Below are 23,194 nucleotides of genomic sequence, written 5' to 3'. Positions count from 1 at the left end.
ACTCAGGATATCTTTGGTTATGAACTTGGCAATAACAACATAAAGAAGTACATGAAATGCTTATTGGTCATTTTGTTTAGTCGTTGTATACTTATTTTAAGTTTCTTAAAAACCGAGCAGACTTGTCCAAAAATGTTACTAACTATATGAACTAGATTTTGCTCGAAAAGAACAACAAAGTTTGGGGATTCTTTTCTTTTAAAATCATATTAAATCAATTTATTTTTAGAATGAAATCACCAATCTACGGAAAAGAAAATGGTTGAAGACGGAACATTCGAAATTTTGATATAACACTGGTACCACTAGCGACATGTTATATTTTGTGAAACATATAACAATTAAAAATCACATAAAATAGAGAGCGGATGTAGCTAATCTATTCAAGTGTTTTGCATCAATAATGCATTTTGGAAAATTTGATGTAACAGCCATTATATTCGCATCATCATTCATGCTAATCTTAGTATATATAAATGTGCTTCGAAAAATCTCATTTTTTTTATTCGTATTACAGGATTAAAATAAAAAGAATTCATCATCACTTATTTCTTAAAAATATTAAATGAAATCTTCTGCATATTTTTAACTAGCAGCTGCGCTTATTTTATCGTTTTAATTTTAAGTGTTATTTTATGAGCTTTCACATTAGAAATTCTTAAATATGACTTTAACTTTTAATGTCTCTTGTTTTTGGAAGCTTACTCTTACTACTTGTATTTAAAATAAATTTAATCTGATGTTCTGAAACACAGTTATTAATAAATGCATTGGAAGCTTTATCATGGAAATTTTTACCTTGGGGAGTATGTTTGCCGAATCGGTTCATTAATGTGATACTTTTTTAACAGAGGCATGATTCATTTGGGAGAATGATAATAGACATTAGACAGTATTACGTAAAAACATGTTTTGGTTTGAGGCATCCATTTTTCGCTCTTAGGGTTATTAGAAAATGATAAATAAAAAGTTGTAGCATTTGGCGACTTATTGCCAACAAAAGGTTGCATTTTGGCGCGAATATCCACCATGTATCGATTCTCCTGTTTGACCAATAAAGGACAAGGTCATAAGAAGCACATAGAAGAAAATTGGAATGAACGCTAAACAGCGAGAAGAGGCATCGAGAGTTATATATATATATATTCCCTTACTGACAAAAAAAAAAAGTTTGGTTGGGGGAGGAAACCATTTCTTTCTAAATATCGACGCATACGTAATCTAATAGTCGTGTGATTGTTTAAAATTTAAAAAAAAAAAAAAAATTAGAACTCGATTGATTTTGAGACGGTCAAAAACCATCGCTTTTCCAAATGTTGGTTGGTGATTGCGAAATACAAGTCGTATGAGAACATGATGTTGTTTTTCTATCGGATTGATACCAGGTGATTGAAAAAAAAAATGTTCTCGCATGGTAACTTGAAATTTGCGATTGCAGTTTTCATTTCCCCCCCCCCCCCTCCTTCTCCAGAAAAACTTCTAGTGAAAAATTTTGACTGGATAGTTTGTTATACTAAATTTCCGATCAAATTGAAACTGAGGGAATGTTTTAAAAATAATCAGTGGTGTGAGCATAGTAATTGTATGATCCAAGTGTGTTCATCAAAAGTGTTGTCTTATAATAAACCAAATTTTTTTCTCTCTGCTTTTTCACTTCATTATCCGATTTTTATTTTGCTGTCAAAAATAGTGCACGCAAAACGACACGTGCTGATTTTTCTGTTGTCTATAAAATTGAAGTTGCTTTTCTGTACACAATTCTAGTAAAACGCTTCCTGATTTTTTTTTTTTTTTTTTTTTTTTTTCCCCTACCATTTTACTTAGATAAGTTTTTACCTTAACCATATTTTATGTGTGTGTGCGTAATTTCTTCTAAATATTTTTTGTAACAGCATTTTACGATAAATTTCTAGTCAGTGATAGCATGGAAATTATTCTGGATCACGATCGAATGGATGTTCGTTGTATTCATGGACTTTGACTTAGGGGAAAAAAAATTCAAATGTTGAAGTTTTCTTTGAACTTAAAATACTGATAAAAGTGCATTTGCCTTGATAATAAATACAATCGCATTCTTACTGTTTAAAATATTTTGCTGCGCACTTTTTAAAAATATTTTTTCAGGCTTTTTTCTCTCTCATATTGTTGCAAATAAATTCAAAATAAAATGAGAAATTTCGAATTATGCTCAATTAATAGCTAGTTATAATTCTGAAAACACTTTTGGTCGTTTTGCTTATTTGACAACTTTAATTCATTGCACGATTTTGCGAGAAGCGTAATAAAAAAAATTGCTAACTTAAATTTCAGAGTTTTGGTGTTAAATTTACTGAATACCGCCCCCCCCCCCCAAAAAAAAAACTCTAATCGAGTTCACACAAACGATTGCGATATCCGCAACACAGCAAGTCTTGTATAGAAAGAAGAAACAGTTTGGAGAGATTAAAAGTCCGATTTGCAAAAACAGTTAACTGCAGATATGTCTTTCATTAACTGGTAATCATCAAATGGCTCGATTTTTTTTATAGAATAAATTCGCCTTCCAATTCTGATCTCTAATCTAGAGCAGAAAAATAAAATCGCTTTTTATAAAATAACAAACTTTATTGAAATCTTTCGTTTTAAATTACTCAGTGATGTTTTATATAAGACTTTCAATTTATATTAGAAGGAGCATTCTTGTACAGTGTTATTGTAGAGCACGTGTACGGGTTGAGGTGCATTGTTTTTGCATTTGTAATTTTTTTTTTTTTAATTTCTGAAAAATCTAAAATTTTGATATGTTCGGAATGAAAATTTAATGAAATTATTTTTCCTAAACTAGTGTAACATTTTTTAAATTGTGATTTAGCTGTAAAACATTGCTTTTTTCTTTCATATTTTTCAAATCCTTTGCATTGATTTTATAACCGTAGCTTATTTTAATAATGATATCTTTATAATATAAATCCTAGATATAATAAATTTTCGTAAGAATGAAACCTGGTGAAAATTATTTTATTTCTAAGTGAACTGTCTTTAGATAAATGAACCCCAAATCTCACTAAACTCTTTCGTATGTATCTAGTTTGAAAACGCTGATTTTCTGAAAGCCAAGTATGGCATTTGTAAGGCTGCAGCCATGACTTAACTTCCTATACATCAACTGATGTCGCTTTATCTTCTGTCGTAAAAAAGAAAAGCTGGATGGATGACCGATTTATTTTCGCATCTTGAAGGGAAAAGACGTCTTGAATTCTTTTCCTTCTGATACTTCTACAGTAATAGCTTTTAAGAATTTCCGAAATGGGCAAATATGTTTTTTTTTCCTTGGGAGGGCGCTGGACTAAGGATAATAGATATTTTGAGTCCAAAAATGTCCAAATAATTTGTTATTTTGAGACATATATATAATTGAAAGATGAAAATTGAATTATTTTTATTAATAACTACCTAATATATTGAGTGTTATTTAGAATGAAAATATTTTATGTATCTTATTTTAGCTTGGTAATACATTAACAATAAAGCAATATATTTTTATATTTATCTCTTAAAAGTTAGGTTCTACTTCTTGTTAAAAATAATATCAATTGTTCTAAAACAAGCTTTAAATTTCATGGTGTGTCGAAAAATGAACTATTCCAATTGATTTTTCGATTTTTTTAACCCCCTCCTCTAGTAAATTTATGAATGCTTTTTGATAAACGATACAAAATTTTATTAAACATTGCGGTTGTCAATTAAAAGAAAAATAAAATGATTTAAAATTCTATATTTTTATTCAATCCGAAACGCAGTATTAAAAATATGGAATCTGAGTTTTTATTATTACAAATGTAATTATTAAATTGATTGTTATGAAGTTTTTATCGTATTTTACTTCCATGGAATTTATGAATAAAATGTAAAGAAAAATCTTTTCAAGAGTGATTTATTTGACTTGTTCAGAATGTGAACTTTATTATGAATATCATTGCAGCATTTTGATAGACTTATTTTAACTATAACTGTTTTCGTCACATATTTATTCTGAAGTGGTTTAAATAATATACGTAAACCGAACAGTTCATTTTATAAAAGGTTCGGCTGTTCTTAGAACAATTTCTTCTTGGTTCTTGCTTCGTCGTGTGAATAGGTCTCAGAATCTTTTTCCTTTTTTAAATTTGGTGCTGTTCCAAATAATTTTATTTTTTTAATAAAAATTCCTCTACCTTGTGCAGTTTCAAAAGCTTCATTCAGGCTGCCTCTGTTATTACTCAAACCTAAATCTGCATATTAAACTGGATGACCTAGAACAATGTTTTTGTAGCCATACACATTCGTGTTATAGGACGAGCTGCAGAGCTGCCTCGGTATTCTGAAACGCTTTGATTTCAACCCTTGACGTCCTCTTCCTTGGTTTATTTTGAGTACTTTTGAGCGTTGTGTGTTGACGCCCTTCTCCGACTTGCGCAACGCATGCGACCTTCGTTGTCAAGGTGCGTGACATCAGTGAAGTGTTTTCCCACTCGGGTTGCGTTCTTTAATCCTGCACTTCGTGTTACTGTGGATTGAAGTCTATCTACTATTACATAAATCACATAATGAAACTGGATTACTTTTTCTTCCTTCTGAAATGTGAACCAGTTTTTCGTAATCCGGAAAATTTGCTATTCGTTTTCATTTCGGCGCTGTGATGTTGAAATATTTTTATTCAATTATATTTTGAGGGGTAGGACTTATTCAAATTTAATCATTTTAATACTTACATTTATAAAACATGTTTCCGTTTCATTTTTTCAATTTTAAGAGAAGAGAAAAATTTTTACTCAACTTGTAATGTCCTTTTTGTAAAGAGGTTTTATACATAGCAGCAACATCTTTAAAAATAATTTACATTTTTTCTTTTAATTGCAATTGAATTGTAAGAAATTTTTATTGAACTTAAGTGATTTACTGTTAGCAGATTGCATCGATTTTTTTTTTTTTTTAAATATTGCCGAGAAAAAAAGTTGTAAAATCTGAATTAATTTTTTTTTTCAAATTTATTTGAGAAGATTCTTAAAACAAATAATATATAACATAAAATTTTAAGTCAATTCCTACTTATTTTCTTTATAATCGGGTGTCGCCTCAGTAATCTTAAAGCTTGGCGACGGATTTGACGACTTTGGCAACCAAATAGAAATCACTGGACAAATTTAATTAATATTTGAAAAAAGCTGTATTAACATCAAGTGTCATCCACTACAAGTTTAAAAAAATGAATTTGAACTTGAGTGGATGAATAAAAAGTATTTTATTAACGATTGAAAATTTGAACAAGATATATAATAATATAGGGAGAGTGTGAACTAATAGTAGGAATTGAAAAGTACATTTCGTTAGGTAGGAATCATAACCCAAGGTTATTCATTTCTTTAATATTTTCTCCGTAAAAACAGGAGAGAAAATGGTAAGCATTCAGCAACTAAAAATTTGTATCGGTAACTAAACATTTATATTTTTTCCCATCAGTAATGCAATGATTTGAATGGTTGAGTTTCTAGCGGAGATTCAATTTTCAATATGGGAAAAACAGATTACTGAATTTAAGATTGGCGTATTCTTATATGAGATGTGTGCATCTCGGGACAATTTTTTTGAAATTTTATTTAAAATTGAATGGAAAATGAAACAAAATTTTGGCTTTTTCCCGCGATAACTTCCAACATTATTAGAATACCAACATTTTGTCGTCTGATTATTATTTTCGTCTATTTTTTAATTTTTTACTACTTCGGGACTGGTCTGCCGAGTACTTTTTCGCGCACTCTCGTAATAAAGGTGTATTTTAGAATCAATTCCCAACCGTTTGGAACCAAAATTTGACACGAAACTACAAGTACACTCGCAAAATCGTATACCAACTTTGATATATGTATCTCGTCATAAGTCACTGCGTTTTTGAGTTATCGCGTTTAGGTGTTTCTGAAAGCACAGACCGACAGACGGTCTTGTTGAATTTGGCTCAAACTTTGTTAGATATCTGCACTATAGATGCTACATCTCTACCAAATCTTATTCATCTAGCTCTTATAGTTTTGTAGTTGTTAAATTATATTCTAACAACCGGACAGACAGACCCTCCGAACGGATTTTGCACTAAATTTGATAGAAATCTACGAATTTGGTTTGAAGATCTATCTATTTTACTCTGTCTCTCTATCAAAGCATTTTGAAGTTATCTTTGTCATTGACAGGCAGATGTAATGTGAAAAATGTGTGTTTCACTGATTTGACTCGTTTCGTATTAAAGTTAATAACTTTCTTGACGATTGCGACTCTTGAAGTTGGTTTGATTTGCTTACGGCTGCTTGCGATTCATTCGTGGGCATCGGAACAGACGCGACTCCACTCGGAAGTATCGGTAAGAAGAGGGGAAGGAACTTGTTACGCACCTGTCCTTGAGTCATGGCGCTGTTTGTTGCTACCAGCTTGCGTAATAGTTTTCAGACTTCAGAGAGGTGCATGCGATTTACTTCTGTGTTTAGGCTGCCAGATCCAACATCAACTTGGCCCTGTGCCGTCTTTTTTTAAAAAAATCTTTTTTCTAAGAAAGCTTATATCCCACATAGGTTGGAATTTTTGTATAATAACGCACAATAAAAATGAAGAAATGCCGGAAGTTGCGCAAATTATAGCTTCGGTCATCTAACGCCGTCTCTAAAATGCCAGTCGGTTGAAATGCAGTTCGATTAATTTTATTTAAAGATGTCATATTAAATTTCCTCACTTTAGTTTTTCATTTGTGGTCGAATTTGGCATTTTTTTAAGCGTCTTTGTTGAGAGTATACCATTTAGTATGATTTGAATGAAAGAGTTAAATCATACTAAATAATAATTTTTAATATTTTCTGTTTTGTTTTATGTTTGGTGTTCTTCCCAATAATATTTGAAATTAAAAGAATTTTCGCTTTTGTTGATTATCACTTGAGCTACTGAATTGGTTTCAATAAAATCAAATATGTACATAGATTGATACAATATAAAAATTATCATACAGAGATCAATCCATCACCTTACAAAAACAACAATTTAGTGGAAATCGACCCTCCTCCTCTTCCCGGTAAGATTGGTATCATCATTAGTGGGGAAAAAAAGCCTTTTAGTTAATCTCATTAAAAAAATTTCTAAATCAAAAAGAAATCTCAGATCCTTTTGTAACCAACTAAAAAAAAGTATTTGGATTAAAACCCTTCTTTAAATTTGCTGATTCAGTTATGATGCATTTGCATGGTTATGTGTATGACTTATAAGTATGAAAAAATTCTAAAACAAAAGTTACAATATGGTGCAATTTTCTTTTTAGGAAATTATACTGAAAATGAGAATTTATGGGCCGAATAGTTTAACATGCAGATCCTCTAACAAGTTGTTTTTAGGTTCTGGGATAAGAAAGAAGAATTAAAATTGAATTCCCTAGAAAATTGATGATTATATTCCCCCCCCCCCCATTTTTTTTTTTTTTTTTTTTTTTTTATCCCTTTGCGTTCAAATGTTTACTATCCAGCACTATTTCTAGACGTCATTTAGGTTTCCTCCTCCTCCCCCCCCCCTGTTAAAAAAATACTTAATTGTTAGATGCATATTAATTTGATTAATTTTTCGTATGTGAAGTGTTGAATATTTTAACATCTATTTTAGTCTTTGTGTATTCACAAGTCAATACTCAATTATGCGCTTGTACCATAAATTTGGCAATTTTTTTTAAAAAAAATTATATTGTTTATGTATATGTGTAACTTTATTAATCTGTGTCTAAAAATTCTAAAAATAAACGACAAAAAGCATACATTATTTTAATTTGGAGCATCCCTTTTGTATGACCTTCTGGCAACTATTAAAATTACAAATTTTTCTTTTAATTGTTGCAACAAAAATATTAGTGTTTCCAATCCTCTCCATAAAATTAAAAAAAAAAAAAACATGGAATTTTACTATTTCCAAAAAGAAATGTTATGCTCTTATTAATTACTATTGAGTTCTGTAGTGTAAATTTATTAATTCTATTGGTTATCTTACAATATAATCAAGACACATTGTTTGCAAAAGTTTAACACAGTTATTACAAATTTGATAATATATTTTATATAAACTATGTTTATTTACTTTCATTTCACTAAAAATATACATATTTTTCTTGGGAGAGATGTTATCTGAAAACTTATCAATTACCTGTATCTAAAGCAAATGAGAGTAACTCTCGTGAAGCACTTTATTTTTATAACAGTCTCTTTTATTAATTAATATTCAGATGGTTTTTACAAGCAAGATTCATAGGATTAAAAAAGAAAATTCACCAAATTAAAAATGCAGATAAGCTTCCTTTAGTAATCATTATATGCAAATGTGTAATGGTAATGTGCTCATGGCTGGTAAATGTTAGTTTTTATTATCCTCTTCTTGTGTAGCGTTATTGTCAAATTTGAATTCTTCTTCAATATCAGAATGGATATTTATTAGTTAAGCATTTAAGTTTCATGGGCAGTTGTTATATAAAATCAGTTATTTATGTTTATGTGTTTAAAAAATATATAAAGGTATATTAAATTCAATGCTTTTTTTTTTATAGACCTCATGATACTCCGTTTGAAGATGGTACCTTTAAGCTAACGCTAGAATTTACTGAAGAGTACCCTAATAAACCTCCTACAGTGCGATTTGTATCTAAAATGTTTCATCCAAATGGTGAGTAAATTGTGCAACTTCTTATTCTTTTAATATTTTTTATGTAAAAAAATATTTAAGAAATAGAAGTTTAGTTTGAATCCTGAATTTTCTTAAGAGTGCTTAAGAAATGACATTTATGACAGGCATCCTGCTACTGTTTTATTCACTAAGTGTGAACATAATTTTTCAGAAGCTTCTGTGGTAATTGATTTTGATCTTGGAAAGACTTGTGATTAAAGCTGAATATTTTTGGCCTGGCATCATCTTAGAGGAGCAGTTTTCATCAATGAGTGGGGGAGAACAAAGTAGCTCCTTGTAGATTATCCCAATTCCAGAAAGGAATTCTGCATACCCAGGAATTATTATTATTAACATACTGGCTATCACAGGATTTGTCTGCAATTCACACTTATTTTCTAGTTAGATTAAACTTTCTTTTTACTGTTACGAGATGGTTTTAAAAAAGTAATCTGATTAGATAGATAGGCTGAATCTCAGGCTCAAATTATGACAATGAAGTGTCATTGAAAATACAAGGATCAGGAAGGCAAGGTCAATTACAAAGACTTTTACAATTGAAATAACGAATGAGTGGTTTCTACGAATGAACCACCTGAACAACTAACCTTTTCACTCTTTTAACTTGCTTGATATATACAAATCTAGTAAGGTTTTATAATAGCCTTTTTTTAATCATGGATATAATAAAATTTTTCATGTTCTTTGAAAGTTAAGGTGGTGATTTTCCACCAACTCTTCATTATCGCAAGGTCATCATAGATCTATACTCATTTTGAAAACAGATTATCTCCACTTGGTAATATTTTTCCTGTATATCTTGTAGGACTATAAATAATTGTCCAATCATTTGTGTTCTATATGTTATCTCATTTAATGTTTAAAAAAAATTCTGATTTATGTTTTTTTTTTTTTTTTTTGAAATTATTGTAAAAATAAGTGGATTTTTTCTTATTGTAAAATTTGTAAAAATGCAAATCCTTTTTCTAAATGGGCAATTAAGTTACAATATATATGGCTTATAAAGTCATTATTTAACAAACCAAACATCTGTGGTAGGTTTTTTCCACTCCAGCTCTTGTTTTAAAAAAATAGTTATCAATTAAATTATTAGTTATAAAATTAATTTTGAATTCAAAGCACAGATTTATGATTTTCTTTTTTATATATATTTGTTTGCATACTGTTTCTTTCCAATCCCAAGACATATAAATATGTATGGATAATCAGTTTTCAAAATTCACATTTCTAAATGTGAGTAATTATGTCTATAAAAAAATTAGACTAAATATATAGTCCTATAATTGTTTCATTTTATTTCCAAGCATTTCCACAGAGAAAATCTATTTGATAAGTTTTATAAATATAGTTCTTCTTTATATTCTACTGGAATGCTTACTTTCTTTGGTTGAATGAGTAAATACATTTTAAATTAGAATAAGATTGAATTATTAATTAAATATTTGACATATTCTATTGCTGGTTTCATACTATATGTAGGATGTTAAAGTTGTTTTAAAACATTTTAGTCAAAATATTGTATTCTAATATATGTAATTTTTTTATATATTGCATTACTTTGTTGCTTTTCCAAACATTTATGCTGAAAACAAAATTCTTTTTCATGGCTAGAATAATTAATACTATTCCTACAACGAATGGTCAAATGACCATTTTCTAATGACAGTTCCAATGTACTGGTGAAATGCTTGTAGTTTTAGTGTTAAAACTTATCTTTGCATTAATTAGTTTGGATAAAAGTTTGTTTTATCATTGGTCTAATTGCTTGTGCTTTCTTTTACTCTCTATATGGCAGATGATGAATGCGTCTGTCAATCAAATGTACTTGAATTAATTTAAAAGACTAATTCATTTAGCAAATTCATATACTTTCTTGAAATTTCAAATCATTTGGACTTTTTTATTTTGTGAATTGTTTAAAGTCTACATAAATATGATATATGTGTCTACAATCTAAATGCTCTTAAGTAATATTATATACTGTTATTCTAATGTCATATTTGCATTGTTTTTTTAGTATATGCAGATGGTAGTATTTGTTTGGACATTCTTCAAAACCGGTGGAGTCCTACATATGATGTATCTGCTATTTTGACATCTATACAGGTAACTCAATATTAATTTTTAATAATTATAAAATACCTTGGCTAAATCCTGTATTAAATACATTTTCTGCTGCTTCATTTTTCATTTATAACACTATCTCCCTATTGAAATTTACATTCTTTTTATTTGCTGCTGTTAAATATTTCCACTTCTGTAAATTTTATGTAATCATTTCCTTGTAGCCTGCAAATTATTGTGGTAACTAAAAAATGTGATTTATCTCTGATTTTATCAAAAATGTATATTGAAAAGCTTGTGCTTATATTTTATTTAGTGTAGCAAAAAAAAATCACTTTAAATTATGTTCGCCCTGATAGTAGCTTTTTAAAATTTTCCAACTACACTGATACCTGGATTTTGATTTCTTGTAAAGCTTGATAAATCAATAATGAAATTTTAAAAATTTAGAAAAATGTGATAAAATTGAGTGTTGTGAAATCTGCTTGAGAAAAAGGTTATATTCACACTCTGTACTTACAAAACTTAATTTTTTAAAAAGTTAATTGAAGAATTACTAATAACCTGTCAATTAACAAATCTTATTGAAATTGGAAGTAGAAATATTGACAAGAGGAGGAATTAAATTAAAAAAATTACAAATGAATTTTGAGAAAAATTTATGGAAGAACTGAAACATGAACTGCAAGAATATTTCTGAGGAGTAATATTCTTGTAGTGTGTTCCTGAAAGCCAATTCCTGTAGTTTATGTAAAATTATAACAGGAAATATTTCACTGTCATAAATTTAGAGGTTTCACTTTGATTCTATAGATTCATTAGTAAATTAGGAGAGAGAGGGGGGGGGATACAGTTTCTGAAGAGTTTGAGTAACTTTTTGTCTTAAAATAAAAATATAATTAGAAAAAAGTAATGTGTATAAATAATTTGGGTATCATGGATTTTGTTAAATTGAAAAAGAAAAGATTAAAAAAACTTAATACCCTAAAATAATGATTGATTTTAAGCCTATAAGCCCTGACTACTCGATATCGCCCCATTTGAGAGGGGCCAACATTGCTCATCAAGAAATGCCTTTCACCCCTTAAACTCATTTAACTGCCCCAAAGCGCCCGAGTCAGACCTCTGTCGAATGGGACGATATTGGGTGGTCAGGGCTCATAGGATTAATCTGTGATTTTTTTAATCAAAAGATGCTATCATTTTTTGAAATTGAGTTACCAGAGGTTACAGAGTGCTTTCACAGTTATTATATTAAGCTATTCAGGGGCAGAAGTAAAGTAGAATTATTTTAAAATATGTAATAAAATGATAGAACAAAAAAATTCTTCCATTCAATTAGAAGAAAGTCAACTCAGATATTGAAATAATAAAACTAAATATTTAGTAAATATATAAAATTTGTCCTTATTCAAAGCAAAAGATATTCAGTTTATCTTCAGTATTTGTTGAAAAATCTTAATGCACATGTAATGCTTAAGGAAAATATTTTTGAGAGAAAAATTGCAGTTGTGTTATGTAGTGTGAAAGTATTTGAATTTATATTGCAATGCATAAAATATATTTCACCTTGTGTATCATTGTGAATTATGATAATTATCATCATGATGGACTAATGCAATTCTTTCTTTTCACAGTCTCTATTGGATGAGCCAAATCCTAATAGCCCTGCAAATAGTCTAGCTGCTCAGCTTTATCAAGAAAATCGCCGAGAATATGAAAAGAGGGTTGCAACCATTGTGGAACAGAGCTGGTTAAATTTTAATGATGACGAAGAAAAGGAACCAAAGAAAGATTCTTAGAAATAACCCTTTTTAGCCCTTCGCCAGTGGAGGAAAGATTTCCAGTGGTGTCCGCACTTAGTGCTCGTTTGTATGGGTGTGGCCTTGTGTGCTTTGCAATGAACACGTCAAAACTTTTATGCCGTACGTGACCACGTTGCAGGTGACTGCAAGGTCGTGAATTGTGTTATGTATATGTATTTTGTTTGCAATGTGAAAAAAAAAATTACCTAAAAACCCAGCTTATACTTTTTATATATAATAAGGTATGTTAAAGTACCCTATATTTCTCCCAAACATTTTAGGATACTCATCAATTTGTATATTGTGTTGTATTGTTCAATATTAGTGGAAATTGTTATCTAAATTTTTTTTATTTAAAGAGAAAGGAATCCTGTACACACCAATCATTGTATATTTTATTTCTTGAACATTTTTGGTTCCTTTTGTCATTCATACTTTTACATTATAGGAAAAAAAATTTGTAGTAAATTAATTTGTCTTTTTAAAAAAAGTACTGCTCCAGGTTTACTCGTTCTAGACTAGCATCTTTTGTTTCTAACTTTTTTAAAGTTAGACCTAGTGTTATAGAAATTAGAGTTCTGAGTTTCGTGGACAAATACGCTGGAAATGCAGTCAGAAATGGCTGTTAACTGTTGTGCATATTGTAGAGTAACACCGTGCAATCGAGTACCTATATACCTGTGCTTTCAACAAAGACTTTTACTCTTGAAATACTCTTTTCGTGTACTCCAGCAACAATGCATGATCAGTTTTTGAAAATGGCACTCTTTTATGACACCTTAGCCTGGATTTAAATTAGTATCAATTTCCCACAACAAAATTGGATCTAAATTTATTTTTCTCTTCAAGCATGTATTAATTGTTCTCAAATTTCTAAATGTATATTGGTAACATGTAGACAAATTCTCATCATATATATTCTTTTTCATGAAGTGTGTACAGTATGAAAACATTTTCCAGTATTAATACACTCAAGGCAACAGAATTTGTTAAATGACAGTATCATTTGCTGTATAGAAGCTAATGCAGATAAATGCTTGTACAGAAAATCATGGGTATCCAATTGTAAATTTAGAGGTGAATGTGGGAAAAAGTAAATAAAGCTGTTTGCTTGTTATCAAATCTTAATTCATTCAAGCTCGAAATGTGGACACTTTTTTCTAAAGATGTTCAAATTCCAGACAATACAGTTGGTTCCTGACTGGTTGTTTATTCTCTTTAGCATTTTGTAATCATTTTAGGTTAGTTGGGCAAGTCATGTTCAATATCGTGAGTACACCTGGAGATTGTTTTGTGCAGTTTGATTTAAAGCACTACTATTTGTGTGGTTCACATTTTGATTTTTAATTCTTTTGTTTTTATGTAATTGAATTAATAAAATCTCTTTCTGCAAAATAACACCAAGACTAAAATATGTATAAAAAATACTTTATTGTTGAACAACTTCCAGTGCAAAATAAACTGTACATCCTTTAAATAAACATTCTAGCAATAAATGTAAGTATTTTAGACAACTTCTGGATCTGGCAATATTTACATTTCTTTAAAAATTCATGTCTATACTTTATATTCCAAGTGGTCGCTGTGGCAGGCAGAGATTGTAGAAAGCAGTCTGATCCCAAAATTGAATGCCTTTCCATCCACACCAGCCCTGTATTTTTTTAAAAATATATATATTTAAATAAGTATGAAAATACATGAATCTGCACAATATTTTAAATTTTACATCCCTTAGATACAGGTCCTTTTTCATTAAAGTTTCATAACGGGAACATGATTAACAGTGTATAGAAATTTATGAGTGCAACATAATTATTAGATCTGAATAGGAGGTATATCAAAAATTTGTAACTTGACTTCCCAGATACATTATGCAATGTCTTATACTGAAATAGGAAAAAGAAGGTTGATAAAGGTGGATTTTTTCTCGCATTCCTTTAATTGTTAATAAAATCTTGAATCAAATTAAATAGAACATTACAGTCTAACAGCAGTTGTTAAATTCTAAAGTTCTAGTCATATTGCTCAAGATTTTGGTTACATTACCATTGTGATTAATAGTATAATTTTAATTTTTTAAAAAGCATACAGTTAATTTATATTTAATTAAGTCTATTCTTGGAAAAGTACTTGAATTTAGATTCATTGCTATCCATCCATTCACACACAAGTGTTAAATTTTAAGCAGAAAACAAGAATACAGAATTTCATATGACTGTCCCCTACCAAATAATTAGGAAATATAATCTTGCATATTAAATATGTAGAATTTATAAAATGATTTTTGTACTATTAATTTATTATTACAGATACATTGAAAGGATTTGTTAAGTAAGTGAATTGTTGTATACAAAATAAATGAACACTTTCAAAAATAATGATAAAGAGAGAACAATAAAATCATGCATTCTCTGGGGCTAATCATATATTCTCTGGGCTTAAATATGGCTAATTTAATAAACAGACAAATCTAAGAATTATGGGCAAGTAAATTATTTGTTACATGGAACCTATAGCAACCAAACTTTTACTACCATAAAACTGTGATAGTAACACAGTACATACATGTGTCAAAGTTCTGCTGGACAGAATTGGAGAAAGCAACGATCTTCAGATTAACAATGCGTGTGAGGGACCTCATTAAGTATAATTAACATATATATATGCAAGTACAATAATACTATAATACATTTAACTAAGATCTATATAAGATTTAATGGAAATCTTCAGACTGTTTAGCAGAATTCATCATTTGCAATCTGAATTGCAAAATGACGGTGAATTTTTTCATACTGAAATGTAATAACTGGCTTTTCCTATCCAAATTATAACAACTCTTTATCTTTAACGTTCAATCTATCAATATCCACCATTACATAGTTTTTCCATATGACCCCGAGTCCATAGCATTTATCTATCTGTGGTACATGAAAATCTAATAATTATTTTTTTTAAAGTTAAAATGGGTAATGAAGTACTCTAATATCTTCTATGTTAGGAAAATATAAATTACAGTTGCCATACTGAATAGAATACATCAAATCAATAATTTGTCATTTATATGGGATACATAATCAAAAATATATTGGTTCCGAGAACCATGTAAATTAATTTGTCTTTATGAAATGGAAATGCTTCAGTTACATCAGAATGCAAATTTTCAATTTCCAAAAAATTTACACCATCTACAAATTCCCTGACATACAAAAAAAATTATCTTTAAGTACCAAGTTCAGATATTAATTTCAATCAGAATGGTTCAATTTATAAGTAATTAGTTGATTAAATTTCTTTTGTCAATATTTTACAACATGAACTGCTGTGGAAAAAAAAATAAAATTTCCATGACTCTGAAGTTAAATGAATCATTTTGCTATCTTAATAATTTCTGAAAGACTAAAAAAAGTATATCAATAATTTTCAACAGTTTAATTAAAAAACTGGGTTTTGAAGTGAAAAAAAAACTAAATGAAATTAAAATGTTCACTTCTAATAAGTTTCTAAGCATCCTATAAACAAAATTTCTACTTTGTTTCATTATGTGCTTTTATTAAGCTTGCCAAATTTTATATTTGCATTAAAATGAAATTTTTAAATCACTTCATAATGTTCTAGAGTTCTGAAATTTTAAATAGTTATGTGCTCCAAATCATAAAATGTTTTAATGTTTTTAGAATTATCAATTAATTATTTTATTTATTGCTTTTCATATTGAATCAAAACTATCTCGTAACGAATTTGGGGAGAGAAAAACACATTTGTGAGTAATTTTAACCAGTCTGCAATTAAGCAAAAATTAATTTTGTGAAAAATATGGATGTCGGAACAAAACTAAAAAATATCTGCCGTAGAAAACAATACTATAAAGAAATTAAGCCATAATAAATATTCAATAAAATATAAATGTCATTTTAAATTTTTTTTTACTTAAGAGTATTTCCATCAGCATCTGCAACTTTTACAACTTTGTTTTCTCAAATATATTTTTGAAAATTACTTTTAAAGCATTAAATTCTAAGTTTCCAAAAATAGATGCATTATTAGGAACTTGCATAATCCATCATTATCTCCATATCAGTCTACTTAAATGTATTTGCTTTTCATAGATTTATTATTTATATCTTGCCACTGATTTTCATCCAGAATAAAAAGAGAAACTTGCCTTATTTAAAACAGTATGCAGATCTTCACTACCAGTGTAATGTGGATCCAAAATAAGGAACTTAAGATCTCCAGTATCTTCATTAAAATCTACTCCTATTATTGTATGTGCTAGAACTCCACCACCTAAAAATTAAATCAGAATTATGAATTTATCCATTATTATTGAACTTTGTTGCTTATCGTGAAAATATACTTAAATGAAATTAATACTGTATACAAAAATAAACATTAATTTATCCTTTAGCAAGCTTTCTTTGCAAGAAAAACCACATGATATAACTAGTGGGAATGGTCCCCCAAAAACTTTCTCACAAGATGTTATCCCAGAGAAAGCCGTGCATGGCATCGGCATACAATAGTTAGGAAATATTTACCTTTGGCAGGAATTTAGCATTTTGTTAAATCTATCGTGTAATCCTTGGTGGGTTTTTTTTTTTTTTTTTTGCGATTAATTTCTAGTACACCTTTAACATTACCCGAAAGTCAAATTTGTGCTTTAGAGGCACTGTTTCCAACCGACTGAAATGAAAATTTGACACAGAATTACATCTGCATGCACAAAATCGTACATCAAATTTCAGTTGCTGCTTTTTTTAAGTTATCGTGTTTCTATGCTTCTGAAAGTACAGAAATACCTATTATATTTGGAAACGAAATCGTCTATCTATATATTACATGTTAAATAGGTAATTTGATAGAAAACTTATATACCAAATTTCGCCCATCCAGCACAAAGCATTTTCGTGTTATTTCTGAAAGAGAAAGTAAAAACTGAAAATGATATCTTTGCTAATTATTATACATTTTTACTGTTCAAGTCAAGAAATTATTTATCTATTCAGAAATTTATTTCTAATTAAATAGAAAAACTATCCTGTGAAATCCTTTATCGAACTTATCAATCCTGTTACCAGACCACACCATACTACATGTGAACTTAAATAAAAATCTTTAAGGATTATCAGAAAAAAAAAAGCATAAAAGTGCAGGTCTCAAGACAATTCTGCAATCTAAAAGAACTACTGCTGTATAAATCTGAATCAAAGTCTAGAAATTTAATTTGTCTAATTTTTAACGAATTTGGTTTAAAATTTGATACAGATCTGCATTTTAGATGTTAAATCTGTGCACCAAAACTTATCCATTTAGTTTTGTAGTTACTGTGTTTACTTGCATTCAGAGAGATGAACAAACTTATAGTAAAAAGACTTAGTTTAAATTTTGACCAAAATTAACAATATGAGTGTAAAGACCATATACTAAATTTCATTCATCCGGCTCACATAGTGTTTGAGTAATCATATTCTTAGACACAACTTCATAAATTTTTTTTTACAGATTCAAAGAGTTGTGAAACATGCAGTTTCATTCAAATCTTGAGGTTGAGTTTTTGAGACAATTCTCTTAGTAAACTTTTATATGAGAAAATAAAAAAGGGAAAGCATGTATGAAAGAATGGGCAGGCGCAACATGACCATATATGACTTTTGCGGCAATAAACACCACCACCATGAAACAAAATGCAAAAAGAATAAAAAAAAAAACTTCAATCTTTTCCCAGTGTTATTAATAACTAGTAGACATGATAAAAATATAAATGCATTTATCCACTAGAAGAATAAATGCCCATAAAATAGAGATTTCTCCCTACCCTGTTTAATACTTTCTTATGCATGATTGTAAATATTTTCTCCTATACATTTAATGATTGCAAATAGATAATTAAAAAATAGAGTTATGGAAAAAATAATGAAATATACAAATGAATAATAAGAAAAATTATTTCAAATATATAGAATTTCTGTTAATACTTTAATTCAGTAATTGCATTTCTCGTATCATCCTAAGAAATATGTTTCTTCAAAAACAAACTCAAATCAAATACTGAACATTTAAGGGGGGGGGGAGCTATATATGTTGAGATCTTTCTAACTTATTTCAGAAGATGACAAGAATTTGGTAATTAAAAATAAATTCTGCCATCAAGCAAATTACAGACACAGCGATAGCAAATCGCAAATGATTTACATAGTTGATGTTGCTTGTAGTCCAAGCCAAAGTGATCCACATCCAACTGAAATATCTAAAAAATACTTCAATTTTGTAGAAGTACAGTACACTCCCGATTATCCGCGGAATTGGGTGGCGCGGCCGCCGCGGATAACAAAAATCGCGGATAATCCGAAAAAAGCTAAAAACGGTTATAGCAAAAGAGAAAACAGTCATTCCAACTTTGAAAAATCGTTTTATATGCAATAAAACGTAAAATAAACAGCAGGAAATGTTTAACTAACGCTTAATATTTTAGTATATCACTCAAAACTAACCTAAAATGCATTTTGTTAATGAAAACAGAAAAGTGCTTTGTACTTACGAGAGGCGTCAAGGATACACAGAAAAATTAATACATATGTACTGTTTTAATACTGTAATGTATTATGTAATTACAAAAGCATAACTATAAAACAACAACTTTTTGAAGAAATCAGTCATTTGTGTTTGCTTCTTGCTTTGGAAGCATTTTCTCTTTGCTTGGAAGCAAAAAAAAAAAAAAAAAAACAGTGCGACAGGCGCGGATAACCCGCCCGCGGTTAATCGGGAGTCTACTGTACAAGGAAATCAGAACAGAATTAAAAAAAAAAAAAACCACATATCATCCTTTATATCATTCATTCATTCATTTTAATTAGAAAAATAACACAATATACAAAATTGAAAAAAAATGTCACATATTTAATTTTTTATGCTTTTTTTAAAAATGTTATCTATGTTATTTTAAAAGACTAATATATTTTTTCAAGTTATCAAACATTATTTGGATAAACTGTTCACATATCAATAATGTTCATTAAAATATTCAGCAGGCTAATGATCTTAATGACTTTTGTCTTAGTTACAAAGCAATAGTCTACTCACATAGCTATCTGTTCTCTCATTTTGATACATTACTTCTTTAAAAGGTTGGTTTAGTGAAGGTAACAATCGAAAAAAAAAAAAAAATTGAACACATACTTTCGGGACATGCACAAAAAAGACACATTTTTCTCAAATAAACCATATCATATTTGTGACCCCCCTGACAGCTAATAGCATTCCCTTGCACTATAAGCTCAAATGAATTGATTTTAAGAAATATTGTTACCCATTATTAGTTACATAATTATTAGCATTCACATATTTTCTTTATGGCAGGATGATAATTAGGTATATGATCCATGCATACAAAAGATAAGCAAATCTGAGGTCATATGCATGACAAATGAATGTAACGGTATTGTCCAGATCATTACAATCATGAAAAATACAGTTTGGTTTGTAATCTTACTTTTTGATTTTGTAATAAACTAATTTAATTAAATCAAGAAGTGCTAAATAATGAGCCATGGAATCGATGTTTATACATTAAATGGGCAAAGCAAGCAAATACCAGCAGCACATGTGCAAGATGTAGAAGCAAGTAGTTATTGTAAGGCTAAACAGTTCATATTGCATTCCATTTAAAACAGATTTCTATCATATTGCAACTTACAAAATAGTAAAGCTTTGTAACAAAATATATGATTTTTATAGAGCCTTAAACTTTTATATGTTACAGCATGCCTATTGTCTAAAAATAGCAGGTACCCCTGGATTTAAAAACTACGAGGGAAAATATAAAGGATTTATTTTTATTTAAATTTGTCAAACAAATAATAATAACTAAATAATTATCAGGTTTAAAATTATGTAACTTTAAAACACTTACTACACTTTTTAAAATAAACTGCAAATAAGAAGGAAATTATTTTTATTTCCATTTTTTTTACATGTGATACCAGATGCAGTTTGAACACATTCTCAATAATGCAATAAAATGAAAAAGAGACTAATTGCATTAAGAAACACTAGACTGGACAATGTAGAACAGACAAACTGGCCCATAAAGTTTTCAGATTTTGCAGTTTGAGTCTACTTCTTTTGAGATTGCATTAAAACACTGCATATATGCTGTTAGAATTGTATTACTAATACTTTAACGAATGTTGACAATGACATCAACCGATGTCCATAGATAAAATTATAAACCCATAGAAATAAGTGTTGCATATTGTAAGGTAGCCATAAGTATTTTAACTATTTGAATAAAATTTAAAATGTTTCCATTTTAATGGGTACTCAGTATTTTCAAGACAATATTACTTTTTAAAATATAGTAAATAGATGCTTGATGATTACTTTATAATCACTTTGTATGTTGCCTGTTTTTTATATGCCCATACATATTTCTAGAGATCATTTCATACTTTTGCAAATCACATTATAAAACTCACTGAATATAAGTAAAAGATTTTCAAACAAGAAATTCTATTAATTCTTCTCAGATTAAATTACTGTACCTTAAAACATTTTGCAGAATATTTGATAAATATTTGAAATAAATCACTTAGGTTCTATAATAACTATAGGACTAAATTTTGAATCATTTGAAATTATATAATAAATTTAAACAGAAATTAAATAATAAATTTAAACTGCAATACCTAAGGTATTTTACTCCAAATTCAGAAATATGCAAAAAATGAATGCTTGAAGTCTTTATTTTTGTGAAAAATTATTCTTACTGAATATTAAAATTCTACATTATAAAAAATATTCTCAGAGTTTTTTATTTGTATTAATAAGAAACGTATTAGGAGTAGCCACTGCATTTTATTTAAGAAATACAATTATTTTCTAAAAAATGCATGACATATTTCATTTATAGTTAGTGATATTAAAATGAAATTTATCTAATATATGCAAATTTTATTCCCTCTTCATCCAAATTTCTTCTTATTCTGCCATAAAAATGTGATTCTATAGCAAATGAGAAATATTATTGAACAAAAGACATCTTTTACAGAAAAACTGCAATAACAAATGGAATTTATTATTCACTAGTTAAGAGAAAATTAAATCTTACCAATCATAACAGGTGTTCCTTGATCTCTAAAGTGATAGTATAATTCACGACCTTTATTTGCCATTTCTGCTCCTGAGCTAACGAACATGATTTTTGATTGAACCTGGATATTCATTGAAAAAAGCAAATATTACAATAAGTAATAAGTAATCAACTAACCTTTTCTACAAATAAAAAAGTAAATTTGCCTGTCCATTCAAGTACTACAAAGCACACCATTTGGCCTTCAGCTACCAAACTGGACATAAATATATTTTGAAGTTGATGGAGGGAAATGTGCACCAAGGAGCATTTCTTTAAGTTTTTAATTAATAAAAAATAATAAAGAATTTTGTCAAAAACAATTTTTAAGGGGGAGGGAAAACTAATGTTTATACCCTTTTAAAGTTCAAAAATTAGTCTGATTAATTATATCAATTTAAGTGCCATACCAATTTTTTTTTTTTCTGAAATCAGATAATTCATTAAAAATATTTTTATGCAATGTTTGCAAGAGTATTTGTCATTGTTGTAATAAAATTAAAACTGTTTTCATTGTTTTATAAAATAAAATTATTTCATTGTTAAAACCGAAGAAAACTTTCTGCTTATTATGCATATTTCAATGAGGAAGAGAATTAAAGATATTACAATACCACAAAAGGCAAAATGTCCAATTAAAAAAATGAATTTCTTGGCCATTTACATTTTTAAGGGAATATTGATATTATAATACTTAAACTCATTCATAAAGGTTAATTTACACAATAACAAATTATTAAAATAACATGGTTTTAGTGTGTATAATAATTTGAAGCTTAAATATAATTTGTTGAAATAATTGAAATCCTGATATCAAGTTATGAAAACTGAATAAAATTAAGCACAACTAACATCCTATCAAACCAACTATTTACCAATACAACCTAGTTGAGAAGAAGTAACTACTAAGTCAATAAGATTTTTTTAAACTCATCTCCCATCTCAAATTCATTTTGTGATAATCTTAAAAAGAAATTGTACTTTTTAAATCATTAAGACTGAAATTGATAAGATTCTCCAAAATTATTTTTTCACCAAAAAACAATTTTATTCAATATTCATAAAAAAATGAATTTAAATTTTAATAAGTTTAAAATATCTAAAGAGGCCTTCATTAATTTATCGATCATACTTAAAGTCATTTGCTTTGATGTTACTAGAATATGAGTTGAATGTTCAAGCACTCAAATTTCTACAGGAATATTACAAATATATTTGTAAATATAAAAACAAGACTTCCATCAACTAGGAATTGATTAATTATTTAGCTACTGCAAGAATGCCAAATGAAAATTCACATTTTTAGATAGTCCAGATAATTCCATATTTCAGCACCATTATAGAATATATAATTCTAAAAAAATTGCATGGTTCCAATAGAATTGCACAATTCTATAGAATTATATGTAATAGATCCGAAATCTGCAGAATTGTATAGTTTAACTATCTTTTTCATTATTATTTTATAATTGAAGTGATAATAACT

At 28.5% G+C, this 23,194-nt stretch overlaps 2 protein-coding genes across 2 annotated transcripts in view; one reads left to right on the top strand and one right to left on the bottom strand.

Annotated features, from left to right (window-relative positions):
* The window catches only part of LOC129980864 (ubiquitin-conjugating enzyme E2 A), a 42,034-nt gene extending 28,055 nt beyond the window's left edge, over window positions 1–13,979 (top strand). The window contains exons 3-5 of the mRNA XM_056091304.1: window positions 8,576–8,691; window positions 10,730–10,818; window positions 12,414–13,979. Coding sequence (XP_055947279.1) covers window positions 8,576–8,691; window positions 10,730–10,818; window positions 12,414–12,578 — 370 coding nt within the window. The 3' untranslated portion in view covers window positions 12,579–13,979. The remainder of the gene's footprint in view (window positions 1–8,575; window positions 8,692–10,729; window positions 10,819–12,413) is intronic.
* A 14-nt stretch (window positions 13,980–13,993) lies between these two features.
* LOC129980863 (ufm1-specific protease 2-like) overlaps window positions 13,994–23,194 on the bottom strand; it is a 34,547-nt gene continuing 25,346 nt past the window's right edge. Inside the window, exons 11-13 of the mRNA XM_056091302.1 lie at window positions 21,688–21,790; window positions 16,744–16,868; window positions 13,994–14,232 (exon numbers count right to left, since the gene is read on the bottom strand). Coding sequence (XP_055947277.1) covers window positions 14,146–14,232; window positions 16,744–16,868; window positions 21,688–21,790 — 315 coding nt within the window. The 3' untranslated portion in view covers window positions 13,994–14,145. The remainder of the gene's footprint in view (window positions 14,233–16,743; window positions 16,869–21,687; window positions 21,791–23,194) is intronic.

This window comes from Argiope bruennichi, chromosome 8 (genome assembly GCF_947563725.1).
Source record: "Argiope bruennichi chromosome 8, qqArgBrue1.1, whole genome shotgun sequence".
Lineage (NCBI taxonomy): Eukaryota > Metazoa > Arthropoda > Arachnida > Araneae > Araneidae > Argiope > Argiope bruennichi.
Note: the sequence above shows the minus strand (reverse complement) of the source record. Positions and strands in the feature narration are given on the sequence as shown.